At 36.4% G+C, this 18,958-nt stretch overlaps 1 protein-coding gene across 1 annotated transcript in view; it reads left to right on the plus strand.

Annotated features, from left to right (window-relative positions):
* GPA33 (glycoprotein A33) overlaps nucleotides 1-18,958 on the plus strand; it is a 47,111-nt gene that overhangs the window by 15,034 nt on the left and 13,119 nt on the right. The window contains exons 2-3 of the mRNA XM_051999032.1: nucleotides 8,481-8,635; nucleotides 10,688-10,904. Coding sequence (XP_051854992.1) covers nucleotides 8,481-8,635; nucleotides 10,688-10,904 — 372 coding nt within the window. The remainder of the gene's footprint in view (nucleotides 1-8,480; nucleotides 8,636-10,687; nucleotides 10,905-18,958) is intronic.

Here is an 18,958-nt window from a genome sequence, read left to right on the forward strand (position 1 = left end):
GAATTATCATCTGTAAGTGCCTTGTCCAAGGTTCCATAGCTAATTAAGTGACAAACTATCAGATTGAATACCTATGGGTTATGTTCCCCCTTGTCATTAGGGGCCTGGAAGCTGTTGTCCCAATTCCATTTAACCACTAAAGCCACTGTTTTTCCTGTATACCTTACAGGTGCCTTTTATCTGCCTTCCTTTGTTTCTTTACTTTTCCCCAATCACATTTGTGCTCTGGCTGTGTTTCTCCCATCTCTTCCCTCAGGAGACTGTTGCAAAGATAAATGGAGCTCAATCTATGAAATGCCTTGAGCACTCTGAAGAATGACACTTCTCAACATTATCTATTGGAGATATTTGGTATCTCCATCAGCCTTTTGTTCTTCTATACAATCTCCTTTTGAATGTTTTTTAAAAATAAAAATGGATTTTCTTATGTGGAAGAATAATATTAGTTTCCCCAGAGTTTATGCCAAGATGATATGTTAGTTTGCATGAGTCAATTCCATAAAACATTAAATTAGCCTTCTCTTGTGCATTCCTTTCTCAGTGCTATCTATAGACCTTTTGTTATCTTCTTTAAAGAATCTCTGTTATTTACAAGGATTAGTCCCAAACTCCCATTTCCATTGCAATCAGCACAGTGAAATCCAATTGCTGATCTCTGCAATCCTGTGTATTGGAAAGAAATCTAGAGGATCTGAGTCTTGAGTCACAGAATCACAGGAATAGAAAATTGAAAGAAACTTCACTGGCCATGGCAAGCCACTCCTGAAAAAACATCCCCATTGTAATATGCAGGACATCATTTTCCAGCCTCGACTTGAAGACCTCTTGGAAGTGGGAACCTCCTACTTCTCCAAACAGCTCAATTCTCTCTTGGGCAGTCTAAGCTTTGCCATTTACTAGCTCTGTAATCTTAGAAAAGCTGGTTTTCTAGTTTGGTCTTCAGTTTTCTTCTTTGTAAAATGTTGACTGGCTTGGCAGTAGCCTATTTGACCATGGTTAATTTTACTTAATCTCTCTGATTCTCAGCTTCCCTACATGTAAACTAATAAGCTCCCTACTTATCTCACAGGGTAGCAAGCTATAGTAAAGAGATATTGTGATGTATTAGGAATGGCATGGGACCTAGAATGTTTTAATGTGGATCCAAATATTGACGCAGACATTTATTACCTGGGTGATTGTGGGAAAGTGAATAACCTCTCTTGCCCTATTTCCTCAACTGAAAAATGGGGATAATAATACTGATTCCAAAGTCATATTGTGACTATGTAATTCCTCCACTCAACCAATTCTAGGGGCTTCCTTTTGCCTCCAGAGTAAATACAAAGCCTTTGGTTTCCCACACAATCTGGCCCCAAACACCTTCTAGCCACATTTTGTAATACAGTCAACATTTCTTCTCTCTGTCCCTAACTCACAATGTTCAGTCTCTAGATTCTATGATTTGGCTCTGATCATTTCTCATGCCTGTGATACTCTCTCTCCTTAGTTTCTTCTCATAGAATCTCTTCTTTCAAGAGAGACCAATCGCCATCTCCTGCTTGAAAACAGTCTTATTTCCTCCAGCTCCCTTCCCTTCCAAACTCCCTTGCACGATTTTACCAGATGCTGGGAGCAAAAGAATCACTAAAAGATCAACTGAGGCAAAAGAATGGTGCTAATGTAGACAAAGCTTTTTTACCACCTCCAAACTAACAGCCTTTCTTTGACCAAGTAGAAAACTGAACAAAGCCAGTTACAGAAGATATACACCTGCTCCACAGTTTCTGATTCACTTCCTATACACATACACACACAGACATACCATTATAATCTTAGAAGCAACTCCCTAGCATCCTCCATGTAAAAGTGTGAATCAACCAAACAAGCTAACAGGGTCTGAGCATGTAGCAGATCTCAATTATAGATTGACTGATTGATTGATACAACCTGACAGGATTCTTTTAAGGGAAACGTCTTTATAAACTTAAAACTACTTTGCAGATGTGAAGAGAACATCATTCTGTTCACAGAGTTGTCAGGATCAAATGAGATAATGCATGATAATGCTTTGTAAGAAACAGAGCTCTTATACATATAAGATTTAATTATGCTTAAGGATTAACTCTTCGACCTTGTATATGAAGCTTTATTAATGGAGGTTTTTCACCCCTAACATTATCTTATAATGGATAGAGGAAGACTTGAATATTATGAGCAAGTCATTTAACTAAAGGTTAAATTAGTTAAGTGACTAGTTTCTTAGTCTGAATTTGAACCTTAGTTTTTTCATCTGTAAAATGGGAATAATGTATGCAACTTAAAACATTTTATAAATGGAAGTTATTATTATTATTTCTCCTAGATTTAGAACTGAAAGGGACCTTGTAAGTCATATAATTAAATTCCAAATCCTTATTCAATCCAGAACCACTCATCTTTCTAATATACCATGCTAGCTCTCAAGTCCTAGCACTCTCTTTTAAAATACAAGTATTACTGCTGGGAGGGGTATCCTATTAAGAGGTAAGATGTGAAACACGAGTCTGTTTCCTGATGCTAAGATCTCCCAGCAGAGTTTCTATAGCCCATGACTGAGATTCTTAAAGAGAGATGTTTCTCCCTGCTACAAATGATGTCCCTTGTTCCCAGTGAGACCCTTTCTGTATCCATACTTTGTCAGGTTTGAGGGAAGCAGAGGGGATTTGGGTAAATGTTTCTGAGGTAGCACTGTAATTTTTGTGCTTGCGTCAGATTTAGTAGGGGCAAGGGGGGAGAGCTGTTGAAATATGAAGGGGAGGAAGTGGTCTATCAATCAATCAATAAACATTTATTAAGTGCTTGGAATTTATTAATCCCTCTTCTACAGACAACTCTCCAAATTTATGGAGGTAGTTATCACTTCACCCACTGAGTTTTCTCTTCTGTAATTCAAAAGTCCCTAGTTTTTTCTTCAAAGGAACTCACCGTTCTTCATCATTCTGGTTGCCCTTTCCTAGATTAGTGGTTCTTAACCAGGAGCCATGGACCTCCAAAGGGTATATGCATATATTTCAGGATATACCCTGAACTTGGATAAAATAAACTATATCTTTATTTTTACAATTTTAATGTATTTAGTATATTCTTCAGCTATTTAAAAAAGTTAGTCTCAGAAGGGGACTATAGATTTCTCTAGATTACCAAAGGAATCCATAACACTCCCCAAATTAAGAATTTTTCTCTTGAAATTTTCCAATTTATCATTATTCTTCTTAAACTTCTTTGTCTAGAACTAAATGTAATTCTCTAGATGTGGTCTGATTAGACTAGAATTTTTGTTGTGGTGGTGGTGGTAGTCATGGTGATGGTGATGGTGGTTAGAAGCTATATCTCTCTTAAATTACTTGAACGCCATTACCATTTTTGGCTGCCATTTCATGTTGTTGATGTATAATTAATAACTATTATTTCTATGGTGCTTTAAAGTTGGCAAAGTGCTGCATGTTTCTCATTTCATGTGAGCCTCGCAGCAACCTTGAATAGTAGGTACTCTTAGTATTTCCATTTTAAAGAGAATGAGGGAGGCAGACAAAGTAATTTGCACAGGGTTACATAGCTATAGCATGTCTGAGGTGGAATTCAAATGCAGATCTTCTTGACTTCAAGTCCAGAATTCTTATACCTGGTTGGGCTTATTCATCACTAAACCCCCCAGATCTTATTTAGACAAACTGTGATCTAACCATATCTCCCCAATTTTAAACTTGTGGAATTTTTTGAACCTACATATTAGACTTTACATTTATCTCTCTTAACTTTATCCTCTTAGATTTTTAGCCTGCCAGGATCTTTTCAGAACTTGACCCTATATGTTTGGTAAAACCCACAGCTTTAGTCACCTGCAAATGCAATAAACTTGCAATTCATAGTTTTATCTAAGTCAATGGAACACAACACACGGCCAAATGCAGATTTCCAACTTATATAATAATTAATTTTTGAGTCTAGTTATTCAATCAGTGAAGTAGTTAGGTAACTCAATGGATAGAGTTCTGGGACTGGAGTCAAGAAAACCTTAATTCAAATCCAGCCTCAGATATTTAGTAGCTGTGGGATTTTAAGAAAGTCACTTAATCTCTGTTAGCCTTAATCCCCTGGAAAAGGAAATAAACTGCTACACTATCTTTGCCCCCCTCCCCATCCCCCCCCCCAAAAAAAAAAAAAAACAACACGGACCGTATTGATGTGTTAGGGTCCATGGAATCACAAAGACTTGGATAATACTAAATCCAATTCAACTTGTTCCAAAATCTCTCTAGCTATACTTATTATTGCTTACCCCACATATCTTTATCTTTTTTCATAAAGATACCTTGATATTTTATCAAATGTTTTGTTCAAATCTAATTAAACTATATCTATAATAGTCCCTTGACATTACAGTTTAGATTCTTGTCAAAAATGGAAATAAGTTTAGTCTGCTATGACTTATTCTTAAAGAAGGACGATATGCTAGCTCTTGAAAACTACCTTTTTTTTTTTTAAACATACATTAACTGTCTTTTAAATCTATTCATTCTAGAATTTAGACAGGAATCAAAGTTAAGTTCTTTGTCCTAGTTTGCAGACACTATTTTCTTCCCTTTTCAAAAAATCTGGACGTTTTCTCTTCTTCATTCCTGCAATAACTCTCCTATTTTCCATAATCTTTTAAATATCACTGACAGTGGGTCTGCAATCACACCCACCAGTCTTTTCAGACCCTGAGGATAAATATAGTTCATCTGAACCAGGTGGCTTGAACTCATCAAAAGCATCTACTGGAGGTGCTCTCTTACTAGCTCCCCACTTATCTTGGGAATCAACTCCCTATTAGCCATCTCTGTTCTGTTCTTTCTAGTCCAAAGGTTATTTTCCTTGACAGAAAACAGTAGCAAAATAACAATGGAGCAGCTCGGCCTCCTCCTTTTGTCAGATCTCACTATCCTATCCACCCTAAGCACTGGGTCTAATGTTCCTTTGATCATTCTCTTTTGCCCATTATAACTTGAAAAAACATCCTTTTTTCATTGTCCTTACCTTTCCTTGCCAGTTATTGGATCACATTTCTGTATTCATCTTCAGTTCCCTGATCTTGTTCCCTTTTATACTTGTATAAATATGATATATTTATATTTTTCCCTTTAAAATACATTTTATTGATATCTTTTGTTATTCTATCACCTGTATTTCTCATCATATTCTTTCTGACCTTCCTTCCAGAGACTTCTTTCTTTACATAAGATATGAAAAAAAAATGAAAAGAAGAAAATTTCCACAAAACTAATTTTTAAGATATCCAAAAAGTATGATGTCAGTACTCAGCATTGTCAATTGCCCCCTTCTTCAAAGGTTCAAGAGAAGATATCTTCTTACACCTTTTCTTTAGGGTCAAGCTAAGTCATTATAATTTCAGGACAAGGAATATCAATTGTCTGTTGTTGTTCTGTTCATTTATGTTGTTGTAATAATCATTGTGCATATTGTTTTTTTTTGTTCTGATTATTTCACTTTGCATTATTTCATATGAATCTTTCCATATTCCTTGATATTCCTAATGTTCACAGCTATTCTGTTAAATTAACATGCTGCAGTTTGTTAAGCCTATTCTCCAATCAGGGGGCATCTAATTGATTTCCAGTTCTTCACTATCACAGAATATTGCTACTATAAATTTGCTATATTGGGGATCTTATTTGTTGTCATTGACCATTAAAGTATATGTCCATCAGTGGACTTTCTGTATGGATCAACGGGAATGTCACTTTTCTTGCATATTTTCAGATTGTTTTCCAGAATTATACATACATTTAAATAATCGATATCCTGTTTTTACATCTTTAATTTCTCAATAGATTTCTCTAATTCTTCTTTCTTTCTCCTCCTCTTCTTCTTTCTTTCTTTCTCCTCCTCCTCCTCCTTCTCCTCTTCCTCCTTTTCTTCTTCTTCTTCTTCTTCTTCTTCTTCTTCTTCTTCTTCTTCTTCTTCTTCTTCTTCTCCTCCTTCTCCTCCTCCTCCTCCTCCTCTTCTCCTCCTCCTCCTCCTCCTCCTCCTCCTCCTCCTTTTCCTCCTCCTCCTCCTCCTTCTTTATCTTCTCTTCTTCCTCTTCCTCCTCCTTCTCCTCCTCCTCTTCCTCTTTTTCCTTCTTCTTCTCTTCCCTCTCCTCCTCTTCTTTCTCTCTCTTTATGTATACACATACATATACACACATATTATCCCCTCCCCAGAAAGTAATTTTTCTTAACAAATAATAATAAAGAACAAAAAAAAATCAGTTCAGTAAATCCTAATCCATCATTCACATCTGATAAAAATCCAATGTTTCAACTGTTGGTCTCATACAAGGGAATTCAGCATATATATTGATCCTCCCTCAAGTACTCTGGCTCTCTAGATTTTCAATCTTCTTACTCATTTCCCATGACCCATACATCTATTTCACCTTTGCCACACACAGACAGAGAACATCAGAGTCTTGATCTTGCCATCACCCACAAGCACTCCATGTTCATGACCTCAAAAATAATTTTATCCATTCATAATTATTATCCATCTTTTTCTATGCCTTACAAACTCAACCCTATTTCTTGTTCTCACCTAAACCATTATTTTCTTCATCCCCCAATTCTTTCTCACGTCATCACCCTGCATGGGTTATTCTTCCTCCTTGCATTTCTTAATTCCTATTTAACTCCACACTATCCTCTACTCTCAAAATTCTCTCCTCTTTATATTGTGGCCAATTCCATTTCACCCCCAAATTTGACTTACTTTGCCAAACCTCCAATTTATTTTACTTTCACCACCTACCTCCTTTATTACTAATCCTCGGGCTTGTTGAATGGAGCTCCAGAAAATCACCAAATCATGCAGTTGAGTCCATGCTATTGCACTGGCTCTCCCCAATGCTTGGTTGTCTGTTCTTGGAATTTGCTATGCCCTCATCTCCATCTCCTAGCTCCTCCATTTTCCCTCAAGATTCACTTTTTATAGGAAGCCTTTACTGGTTTTCTTGGCTACTACTGTTTCCTGTTCTAAGGTGACTTTCAATCAACTGCATCGACATTTTTCTCCTTCCTTAGAAAGTAAGTTCCTTGTAGTCAAGGGCTGCTTTTACTGCTTTTATTGATTCTCTATTGCTTAGCACAATGCCTGGCTTATAGTAAATAATCAATGTTGTCTAATTGATCCACACTCATATTCTTCCAACTCTGCACAACGGGAAGGAATTGCAAAGTCTTTTCTCTTCTTCAGAGTCAGCTTGGTCATTATATATCTTCTGTATACATCTTCTAAAAATCTTAACATTTTGGTAAACTTCCTAAACACCCATATCTATGTCTTCAGACAATTTTTTTTCCAGCTTATCAAAATTATTTCCTTTTTGTGTCTTCAGAATTTCTTGAGGGCTTCTCAGCTCTCCTATCTCCCTAGAATTTTATTCCATAGAATGATCCCTATATTTCCTTTGAACCCTTTGAAATCTATCCTCCCCAAACTTAAGGACCAAAATCAGCCTATTCCAGACTATGCCCAAGACAGATATTGCAGGGCAGAGTGTATGATTTTTCTCTCTTCTATCACAAATTAGGAGGAAGTGATCACTTCTCTCCAAAGTTCCCTATTTTTGGAACAATGGCTGGAGCAATGCCTTAATTTTTCCATGTTAGATACAACTCTGACCATCCTACTTTGCTCCTTATCTTTTCTGGCTCTTGTATCATAATTCTGATGGTGCTACTGGCCTCGGGTAGCTCAGGGTGATTGAAGCTATTCTCACAGAAACATGGATTTCCTTTGAAAAGTGTTCTTGGAAACTGGAAACTGAGTGGCTGCCCATCAGTTGGGGAATGGCTGAGTAAGTTATGGTATATGAATGTTCTGTAAAAAATGACCAGCAGGATGATTTCAGAGAAGCCTGGAGAGACTTACATGAACTGATGCTGAGTGAAATGAGTAACTTCATTGTACACAGCAACAAGATTATATGATGATCAACAGTGATGAACGTGGCTTTTTCCAACAATGAGATGATTGAAACCACTTCCAATGATCTTGTGATGAAGAACGCCATCTGGACCCTGAGAGAGAACTGTGGGAACTGAGTGTGGATCAAAACACAGCAATTTACTCTTTTTGTTGTTGTTTGCTAGTATTTTGTTTTCTTTCTCATTTTTTTCTTTTTGATTTGATTTTTCTTTTGCAGCATGATAATTGTATAAATATATGTGCATATATTGGATTTAACACATATTTTTTAACATGTTTAACCTCTAGGGGAGAGGGTGGGGGGAAAGGGACACAAAGGAACACAAAGTTTTGCAAAGATCAATATTGAAAAATTATCCGTGCACATGATATGCTTTGAAAATAAAAAAGCTTTAATAATAATAATAATAATAATAAAGTGTTCCTGGAGAGGAAAGGGCCTGTACCAGTTTTATATATTTGTCTCACTTCACTTTCTGCCTCCATTGCAGTCTGGGGGACAGTTTATGCCATCTCTGTGCAAACGCCTACCAAGGTCCTACGGGCAGCCCGAGGGCAGAGCGCCTCGCTCCCCTGCTTGTACGAGACTACGGCCACCACAAGAAGCGGATTCATCCAATGGGATAAGCCTCTGCTGGACCCTCCGGTAAGCAGCCTCACATCCTTGCAAGGTGGGGGGAAAGGAGGTTTGGACAAGATCACCCCGGAGACCTCGGGGCATCAGCTCCTCCTGCAGACGGGGCTGCCAGAGACCCGCGGCTGGCCCTGGGATGCGTCAGGCTCAGGCGGAACACCCGGCCACCTGCGCCAGCACCCATAAGGAGCCCAGGGCCACAGGGCCCCGCTTCTGTCTTGTCCCTGACAGCTTCGGGGCCTGGAGTCTGGGAAGGGAAAGTAGGGAAATACAGTGAAAAGGGGAATGACAAGGAGAGCTTGATGTGCAGTGCTGCCCATTTATGTTAGATAAGGGTGTGTTCTCTCTCTCTCTCTCTCTCTCTCTTCTCTCTCTCTCTCTCTCTCTCTCTGTCTCTCTCTCTGTCTCTCTCTCTGTCTCTCTCTCTCTCCTTCTCTCTCTGTCTCTCTCCTTCTCTCTCTCTCTCTGTCTCTCTCCTTCTCTCTCTATCTCTCTGTCTCTCTCTCCTTCTCTCTCTCTTCTTCTCTCTCTCTCCTCTCTCTCTCCTTCTCTCTCTCTCTTCCTTTTCTCTCTCTCTCTCTCTCTCTCTCTCTCTCTCTCTCTCTCTCTCTCTCTTTCTCTCTGTCTAATTCTTCTCTCTCTCTCCTTTTCTCTCTCTTTCTCTGTCTCTCTCTCTCTCTCTGTTTCTCTTTCTTTGTCTCTCTGTCTCTCTCTTTCTCTTTCTCTCTTCCTTCCACTCTCCTTTATTCCCCGCTTCAACCCTCCTTCCCTCTCTCTTTCTCTTTCCCCCTTTCTTTTTCTGTCTATATCTCTTTATCTCTGTCTCTATCTCTTCTCCCTTTCCAGTCTGTCTCTTTCTCTCCTCCCTTTCTCCTTCACTTAGTCACTGTCTTTGTAAGTGTGAGTCTTTTTGTCTTGCACTTTGAAGGTCCTCAATTAAAATGAGAATCCATGTTTGAGAGAGAAAATGCAAAGTGGTGGCCCATAGAACAAATAAAACCTTCAGAGAAAGTGTCTTCTTTTGATTTTGTAGACTTCCGGTGAAGGTTCATTCAACAATAGACTCATTCAACAAACATTAATTAAGCACTTTCATTCATTCATCTGACATTCTTTCATTCAGGCCACTTCCAGGCACCTGCATATCCTACCACCTGTATTTGGATTCATTACAATTATTCTTATTTAAAATTGTTATATAAACATAATGATTATTATGCACTCTAAAAACCTTGAAGTTCCATGTAAATGCTAACTGTTAATGATGCAAGGCACTATGTTCAGTGTTATGGTGATAGAAAGAAGAATATGATAATCCCAGTCCTTCCACCCCACCTCCCACCTTTCAATTCTTATCTTTCCATTGATGCACAGCTCAAATGCCAGCTTCCTCAGGAAGCCTTCCCAGATTCTTCCTAAAAAATTACTTTTTTCTTCAGACCTCAAATAGAATTTTATTTTTTTCAGTTCTCTAAAGAACTTACATAACATTGAGAAATGGTTTGTAAGCTCTATGAAGGATGGGACTGTCCTTTATCTAAACTTTTTATTTCCCTAGCACCTGGCAAATAGAAGTGCTTAATGAATGTTTGTTGAATGACAAAATGGCTAATTAAAAAATAAGACTGGATAAATCACTTTAATTCAAGCTTGATGTGAGCAGTGCGAATGGTGCTAACAAAGAACCCTAATAATATAATGCTTTTTTTTCCAATACTATAGTCCAGTGATGAAAAGAAAAAAAAATTTTTTTGGAGAGGACTGGCCTTCCAATTCCAATCATTATTTGAATATATGATTTTGAAAATATATGAATATCTATATGATTTTCACAAATCACTTATCCTTCCTGAAATCATTTTCCTTATCTGTGAACTGAGGAGCTTACAATCACTGAGGGTCTCCTCTAGCTTCACATCTTCTGGACCTTTACTTGCTTCTAAGCTTCAAGGTTCTGGAACCAAGGGGCTAAGAACCAAGGCTGACAGCTAGCTAAGCAGACTACCTTAGCCCTGGGGCATTTCTGGCGGGCAAGAGGTCAGTGACATTTCTTGTTCCTTCCAGGATCAGGTAGTCGTGTGGTCTTTCTCCTTAAACCAGTACACCTTTGGGAAGCATTACGCAGATCGAGTCAACCTGACTGGCAACTATCTGAATAATGATGCTTCCATCACTATCAGTCAGCTGAAAATGGATGACAATGGGACCTACGAATGCTTAGTGATGCTCGATGAAGATTTGATGGGAAACCGCCAATCGAGGATGGAGCTCCTCGTGCTGGGTGAGAGGCAGCCACCACTCCCATTACCTTCCTGTTTCCTTTCACAGATTTAGGTAAAACAATTCTCTAAGAAAAGGAATGAGATTTTCAAAGTGCACATTAATGAATCGCCTACTCTATGTATGACACTGTGCTGATTTAAAATTAGTCACCCTGCCCTGAAGAACTGGAGGAGAGATACTTCTGATTCCCACAGGATAGTAGGACGAGTCCGGGCTTTGGACTCAGCAGATCCGAGTTCAAATTTCAGTTCTGCCACTTATTAGCTGTTTGATCCTGGGCTACGTGAGGCACCTATGTAACACAATGTGGACACACTACTGGGGTTGGAGTCCTGACTCAAATCTAGCTTCAGTCCTTTACTAGTTTTGTAATCCTAGTAAATTACTTAAATCTCCATTTATCTTAGTGTCTTCAATTGTAAAAATGAGGATAATAATAGCATCTACCTCTCAGGGTTGTTGTGAAGATCAAATGAGCTATTTGTACAATTCTTTGCACAATGCCTGACATAATAGGCTCTTAACAAATGCTTATTTCCTTCCTTCTCTCTTTCTCTAACCCTTCCTTTTTCCCTTCCTCCCTCCTTCTCTTCCTTTCTCCTTTCCTCCCTCTTTCCTTCTTTCCCTCCTTCCCTTCCCTTTTTTTCCCTTCCCTTCCCTTCCCTTCCCTTCCCTTCCTTCCTTCCTTCCTTCCTTCTTCCTTCCTTCCTTCCTTCTTCCTTCCTTCCTTCCTTCCTTCCTTCCTTCCTTCCTTTCATCTCTCAGATTTTGTTCCTCATTTGAAAGTGAAAGTTTTGGGCTATATGATTTCTGATTTCTGAGGTCTCTTCCAGCTCTAGACCTAAGATCCTTGCTGATTCCATGACACCTTGCCCATCCAATAAAGTATGAGCATCCCTGGGGACTATGAAAGGTAGAAAGAAGTAAGTGAGGTGAATTGTTTAGGCAGAGTCATGCTAAACTAGTACTTCTAGAACAATGTTTTATGACAGACAGATATTTAGCACTGGGAGTAGCAGAGAGACGTGTGATTGGCCCAGTCTGCCAGTCTTCTCCAAATGTTATCAATCACAATGTCACCAAATCATAGATTTTGAGCTGAAAGGGACTAAAGAGCTTATCTTGTCAAAATGAAGGCACAATACAGGTCAAGTGGCCTTCCCAGGGGCACATGGGGCAGAATTGAATCTGAGTACTGCCATTCTTTTTTAAAAATTATATTAAATTAATTTTTTCGTTATATTTTAAATTCCAAACTGTCTCCTCCTCTCCTTCTCCACTCTGCTCTAGAGAAGTCCACCATATGACATAGACCCATATATGTAAACCCATACGATGCATACTTCTATTTATCAGTTCTTTTTCTGAAGATGGACAGCATCTTTCGTCATAGGTTCTTTATAGTTGATTTGAATATTGGTAATACTCAGAATAGTTTAGTTGTTCAGTTATTCTTCAAACAATATTGCTGTTACTACATCCAAAGTTGCCTTGGTTCTGCTAATTTCACTCTTCCTTATTTCATGCAAGTCTTTCTATGTTTTTCTAAAATCAATCTGGTCCTCATTTCTTATACTACAGTAATATTTCATCACAATTGTATTCCATGACTTATTCCCAGTGGATGGACATCCCTACACTGCTACTCTTTTAATTACATTTTAATGTTTTGAAAGAAGGCAGAACTAATAGTAAGGGAGCCCATTCTGGAACTACCCAGTGAATTTTTAGTAACACTAAAAGGGACCCTAGGCTTTGGAACCAGTTCAGTGTCCAAAGTGGACTAAATAGATAACTACGCCTGGAAGGATCCTTGGAGACAGAAATAGTCTTAATTCTTATTTTATGAATAAGGAAATTAAGTTTCCAAGTAAGGATTCTAAGCTAGTATTCAATCCCAGGTCTCTCAATTTCTAATCCAATGTTTCTTTTTTTTTTTTTAATTTTTTATTTAATAATTACTTTATATTGACACTCGTTTCTGTTCCGATTTTTTTTTCCCCTCCCTCCCTCCACCCCCTCCCCTAAATGGCAAGCAGTCCTTTATATGTTGTAATCCAATGTTTCTTATCTGATTGTATGTTGTCTCCATTCATGGGAGTTGTTACAAGTTTCTCTTCTTGAAATTCCTCCCGCAACAACTTCTGAAATAGTACATTATCCTGCTTCTCTTCCTACCTCTCTGATTCCTACTTCTCTATCTTTTCTGGTTTCTCCTCCTTCTCTTATCCCCTCAATATAGATTTCCTCCAACGTTATCTTTTTTTCTCTACATTCTCCCTGAGATATCTCACCTACTCTCATCCCTCTAATTATCAGCTCTCAGGATTCAGGATCCTTGATTCCCAGGATCTATATCTGATCACAATCCTAAGTTTCAACTCCATAGTTTTAATTACTATTGAATATGTCACTATTAACTCAAAATCAGCATAGCTAAAACTACTCATTTTCTTTCCATAAAATCATATATCCCACTTCTCACCTGGAGAGATGATAAGACTTAGAGGAAAAATCTCACTACTTCCATTCAGAATAGAAAACTCAGTCCTGATTCTGTTGATTTCTAGTTATGTGGCCCTGGGCAATCACTTCAACACTGAAGCATTCTGAATACTATCCTGTCACATAAATTATGAATGTTGTTTTCTCCTACTAATGCTCTCATTCATTCAGGTTCAAAACTTTTGAGTAATTTTGTCTTTCATCCCTCTATATTTTACTGACCCTCTTGTTCTGTCCCATTGTTAGTAATCTAATTCACCTGTTGGCTGCCTAATATCTAAATTATTAATATAAACTAACTAGTATTCCTAACCCAAATCTATTAAATTGTTCATCTTGTCATTTTTGTCTCTACCTCATTTCTCCCATGTGTCTCCTCCTATGCACTCACACAGATGCTACTCCAGCTTAGGTCCTCATTGTCTCTTGACTTAACTATTACAATAACACACTACTTGGTCTTCCTGCTTCAAGTCTCTTCCCTCTCAAATCTATTTTCTACTCAGCCACCATGGTGATTTTCCTAATGTACAGATCACTCTCCTACTCTTGTGGTTCCCTAATGGAACCACAAATACAACTGGAAACAAATAAAGTCTTGTATTTAATATTTTTTGGAAAAATATTTATTTTATTCTGAATTTAAGAAATAAAATAAGTATTTCCGAAACAAAATGAGATTAAAAAAACAGGAGTGCACTTAAAATTGCAGATCCATTATGTACATTTTGCTATCTTTTTTTTCCAAATATACAACAAAGTTATTGTATTTTTTCATCTTCTCCCCTACCAAATTTTGGCTACCATTAGACACAAATCTGTATACACATACACACATACACATATGTACACACATACATATATGCACATACCATCATATTCCTACATAGGATATTTGGGGTTAATCTTGGTATTCATAATAGTCAAAATGACTTGGTTATTCAACGTTATTCTTAACACTGCTATTACTGAATGCAATGTCTTCTTGGTTCTGCTCATTTCACTCTTCATTATTTTGTGGATTTTTCTCTAATCTTTTAAAAATAGTTAAACTCATCATTTCTTGTTGCAGACTAATATTCTGTCGTGAATGTGTATCACAATTGGTATATGTTCCACAATTTGTTTAGCCATTCCCCAAATGGAGGGCATCCCACAGTTTCCAGCTCTTTGCCACCACAAAGAGAGCTGCTATAAATATTTTAGATCATGTAGGTTCTTTTCCATTTTCCTTAACCATTATGGGAAGCAAACCTAATAATGGTATTGCTGGGTCAAAGGGCATAGGCAATTTATACTTTAAAACTTTTCAAATTTTATTCTTTGAACATAATTTTAAATATCTCTCCAAAATGGTTGGATCACCTCACACATCCACCTATAATGAATTTAGGTCCAAATTTTTCCACAATCCCTCTTAATATTTGTCACTTTCCCCTTCTATCATTTTAGCCAATCTAATAGGTGTAAAATGAAACCTCAAGCTTGTTTTAATTTGTATTTCTCCAATTAATGGTGATTCAGAGCATTTTTTTCAGATGACTACAAATTGTTTTGATTTCTTCATTTGAAAAATGCCTGTTTGTATCCTTTGGCCATTTATCCATTGGGGAGTGACTTACCCTCTTATAAATTTGACAAAATTTTTTATATATTTGAGATACGAGATTTTTATTTGAGGAACTGCCTATAAATAGTTTTTACCAGTTTTCTGCTTTTCTTCTGATTTTGGCTACATTTCTTTTACTTGAACAAAACCTTTTTAATGCAATGTAATCAAAATTATCCATTTTATATTTCATAACTGAGGTAATAGCTTTTGTGTCATTCAAATTTTCTTCTAATATCTTCTTTTATATCTAGGTCATGTTTCTATTTTGAGCTTATGTTAAAAAATGATGAAAGATATTAGTTTATGTCCAATTTCTGCTAGACTGTTTTCTAGCTTTCCCAACATTTTTTAACTAATAATGTATTCTTATCCCAAAGACTTAAATCTTTACTTTTGTCAAACACTGGGCTACTGAATTTGTTTGCTGCTGGAAATTGTATGTCTACTGTGTTCCACTAAGCTACCTTTCTATTTCTTAGCCAGTATCAGATGGTTTTGATAATTACTGCCTTATAATATAGTTTAAAATCTGATACTACTAAACTTCCTTTATATTTTTCTATTAGTTTCTTTAATATTCTTGGCCTTTTATTATTCCAAATGAATTTTGTTAGTATTGTTTTAGCTCCATAATTTTTTTTTTGTAATTCAGTTGGGATGGCATTGAACATAGAGATTAATTTCAATAAAATTGATATTTTTGTTATATTGACTCTGCCTACCTATGGACAATTAATATTCCTCTATTTATTTAAATCTGATTTTATGTGTATAAAGTTTTTTGTGGTTTTGTTTCATATAGATCTTGGATTTATTTTGGTGGGTGTACTATATATTGTATATTCCATGTACTATATATTGTCTACAGTTATTTTAAATGGGGCATTTCTAGCTATCTCTTTCTAAAAGATCCTGTTGCTGATAAATAGGAATGCTAATGATTTATATGGGTTTACTTTATAGCCGTCTATTTTGCTGAAGTTATTAATTATTTCAGTTAACTTTTTAGTTGTCTTCAGGATTTTTCAAATATAGCGTCTACATCATCTGCAAAAAGAGGTCATTTTATTACATTATTTCCCATTCTGATTCCTTCTATTTCATTTTTTTTCTCATTGCTTGCTATTGCTAGGAGTTCCAATACAATAATGAATAATATTGGGGACAGTGGGCATCCTTGTTTTATTCCTGATCTAATTGGGAAGGTTTCTAGCTTAACTTAATTACAAATAATGTTTGATAATGGTTTGGGGCAAATGCAATTTAAGGAATCTCTAATTTAATTTAAAGAAAAGTTCATTTATGCTTATATTTCAAGTATTTTTTAATAGAAATGAGTATTATACTTTATACCAAATATTTTTTCTGCATCTGTTGATATTATCAGATGATTTTTGCTACTTTTATTATTGATATAATCAATTATGTTAATAGTTTTCCTTATGCTAAACTATTTCTGCATTCCTGATTGATTCCCACTTGGTCATAATATATAATCTTTATAATATGTTGTAATTGTTTAGCTACTATTTTATTTAGGATTTTTGCATATATATTCATTAATTAAATTTTCTATAACTTTCTCTGTTTTTAGTTTTTCTAAAGGTTTAGCTACTAGTATATTTATTTCATAAAAAGACCTTGATAGAGTCTCTTCTTAGATTCTTATTCCAAATAATTTATTTAATATTGGAATTGATTGGTCTTCTTTATTTTAAAAAATCATATTAATCAATAGTTTGTCTATTTTATTTATTTTTTTGGTAATGCCAACTTCAGTTTTATTTATTAATTCAATGATTTTCTTGCATTCAATTTTGTTAATTTCACCTTTAATTTTAGGATTTCCAAATAAGTATTTAATTGGGGATTTTTAATTTATTCTTTTTCTAGTTTTTTTTTTTTTTGGTTATGCACCCACTTCATTAGGCTGCTCCTACTGTTATTCATTGCCCTCACTCTTCCTTTTTTTAATTTAGAAGACTTTTATGTCCTTCTAGATATAAGTGTTGTTCCCTTTTTAACCCAGATCTGATGAGAATAGGTTTCCAGCACTACCAATCCTCTACCCCTTTGTATCAGTTCTTTGTCTTGCTCTTTTTACTTATATAATTTTACTTTTTAGAATCACATCATTCTCAGCTTATTGCCAATCTTTCTTTCAAACTACCCAATAATTAATGAGAGTCTTAAGAATTCAGTTTACATTTCCACATATAAAAGTAAATAGTATGACTTTATTGAATCCCTTGTAATTGATCTTGGATGTTTACCTTATATTTCCTCTGGATCTTGTATGTCAAATTTTCCATTAAGTTCAGGGCTTTTTGAAATAAAAAACTAAAAGTCTGTCAATTTATTGAATATCTTTTAAAAATGTTCAGGATTATACTTAACTTTTGCTGGTTATTTTTGGCTGCAGCCCCTGTTCTTTTGCTCTTTGATAATATAGTGTTCTAAGGCCTGCTGTCTTTTAGTGTAGCAGCTGTAAATTTGTGTAATTCTAACTGTGGCTCTGCAACATATAAATTGTGTTTTTTTCCTTGTTGCTCATAACATTTGCTCCTTAACCTTGGATTTTTGAAATTTGGCTGTGATACTCCTATAGGTTTTCATCCTGGGATCTCTTTTAGGTAGTATCAACAGATTTTTTTTCTATTTCTACTTACTTTTCTTTTTCTAAAATTTCAAGACAATATTCTTTAATTATTTTTTGTAATATTGTATCAAGATTCTTTTTTATTTTATCTTTCAGGTAGTCTGATAATTCTTATGTTTTCTCTTCTCAGTCTTTTCTCCAGATCAATTGTTTTTTCTATTTTTCTTTTCTTTTTGTTTTATTATTTCTTGGTAACTTATAATGTCATTCTCTTCCCCTTTTCCAATTCTAATTTTGAAGGAGTTGTTTTCTTTCTTAGGATTTTGGTCTTTCAATCTTCCCCAGGTTAGAAATCTGACTCCCCACAATATCTATAAGGTGAGAATTCCTGTGGCTGAAAATATATATGGCTGCCTCCCAACCCAGCAGCCCCCAGGGCTTTGTTTGATGTTTTAGCGAAGATAACTTGGAGGTGTTTGCTCTTCACTGAGAGCAACCTCAGTCCTGGGTCTTTCCTCAGGTGGTCTTCTCCAGTTGTTCCAGGAGGACCAGTGTTCAACCCCAACTCCTGTTTATTTTTACCACTCTACATTCAGTGTCTACTTTTTAGAGGAAATCTTGAGAGCTTGGAATTTTCTGACCCACTCTGCCATCTTCCCCAAATGCCCCATATTTAGTTCTTAAAGTCCTTCATGTCCCAGCCTCATTTTTCCCTAGCCTGATTACATTTTACTCCCTCTCCCCTATTCTTTAATCCAGGAGAACTGATCTCTCTGTTCCTCATCTCCCTTTGCATTGGCCACCCATCATTCCTCCTCACCTTTTCCCTACAGACTCTCTCTTCCTTCAAAAAGTAGCTTGATTATGGAAATTTTCCTGTTCACCCCACTAGCTACTGCCCTCCCAACCATCTAATTTGCACACATTCTCTATAAGCACACACATATATATGTATGTATGTGTGTGTGTGTGGACATATGCTGCCTCTCTGGTTAGAATGAAAGTCCCTTCAGAGCAGATGGTTTTATTTTTTTAGTTCCTTTCATCCCCCAGAGCCTAGCAAAGGGCTTGGTACATTGTAAGCACCTTCTAAATACTTATTAGTTGATGAGTAGGGGTTCCCCAGGCCACTGTTTGAGAGAACACTGAGGTGGAAGAATTTTAACTAAGGTTTCTGAGCTCTACAATAACAAAAGTGAATCACCGAGTGAACATTACTGAATGAACAGTGTCCCCTGGTTGCCAGAGCTGACCCACAGAACAAACATGATGCTGAGAGAATTTGAAACATGGGTTGAAGGATCTGGGAATGTTTAGCCTGGAGAAAAGACTTAAA

The sequence above is a fragment of the Antechinus flavipes genome, chromosome 4, assembly GCF_016432865.1.
Source record: "Antechinus flavipes isolate AdamAnt ecotype Samford, QLD, Australia chromosome 4, AdamAnt_v2, whole genome shotgun sequence".
In the NCBI taxonomy this organism is placed as follows: Eukaryota; Metazoa; Chordata; class Mammalia; order Dasyuromorphia; family Dasyuridae; genus Antechinus; species Antechinus flavipes.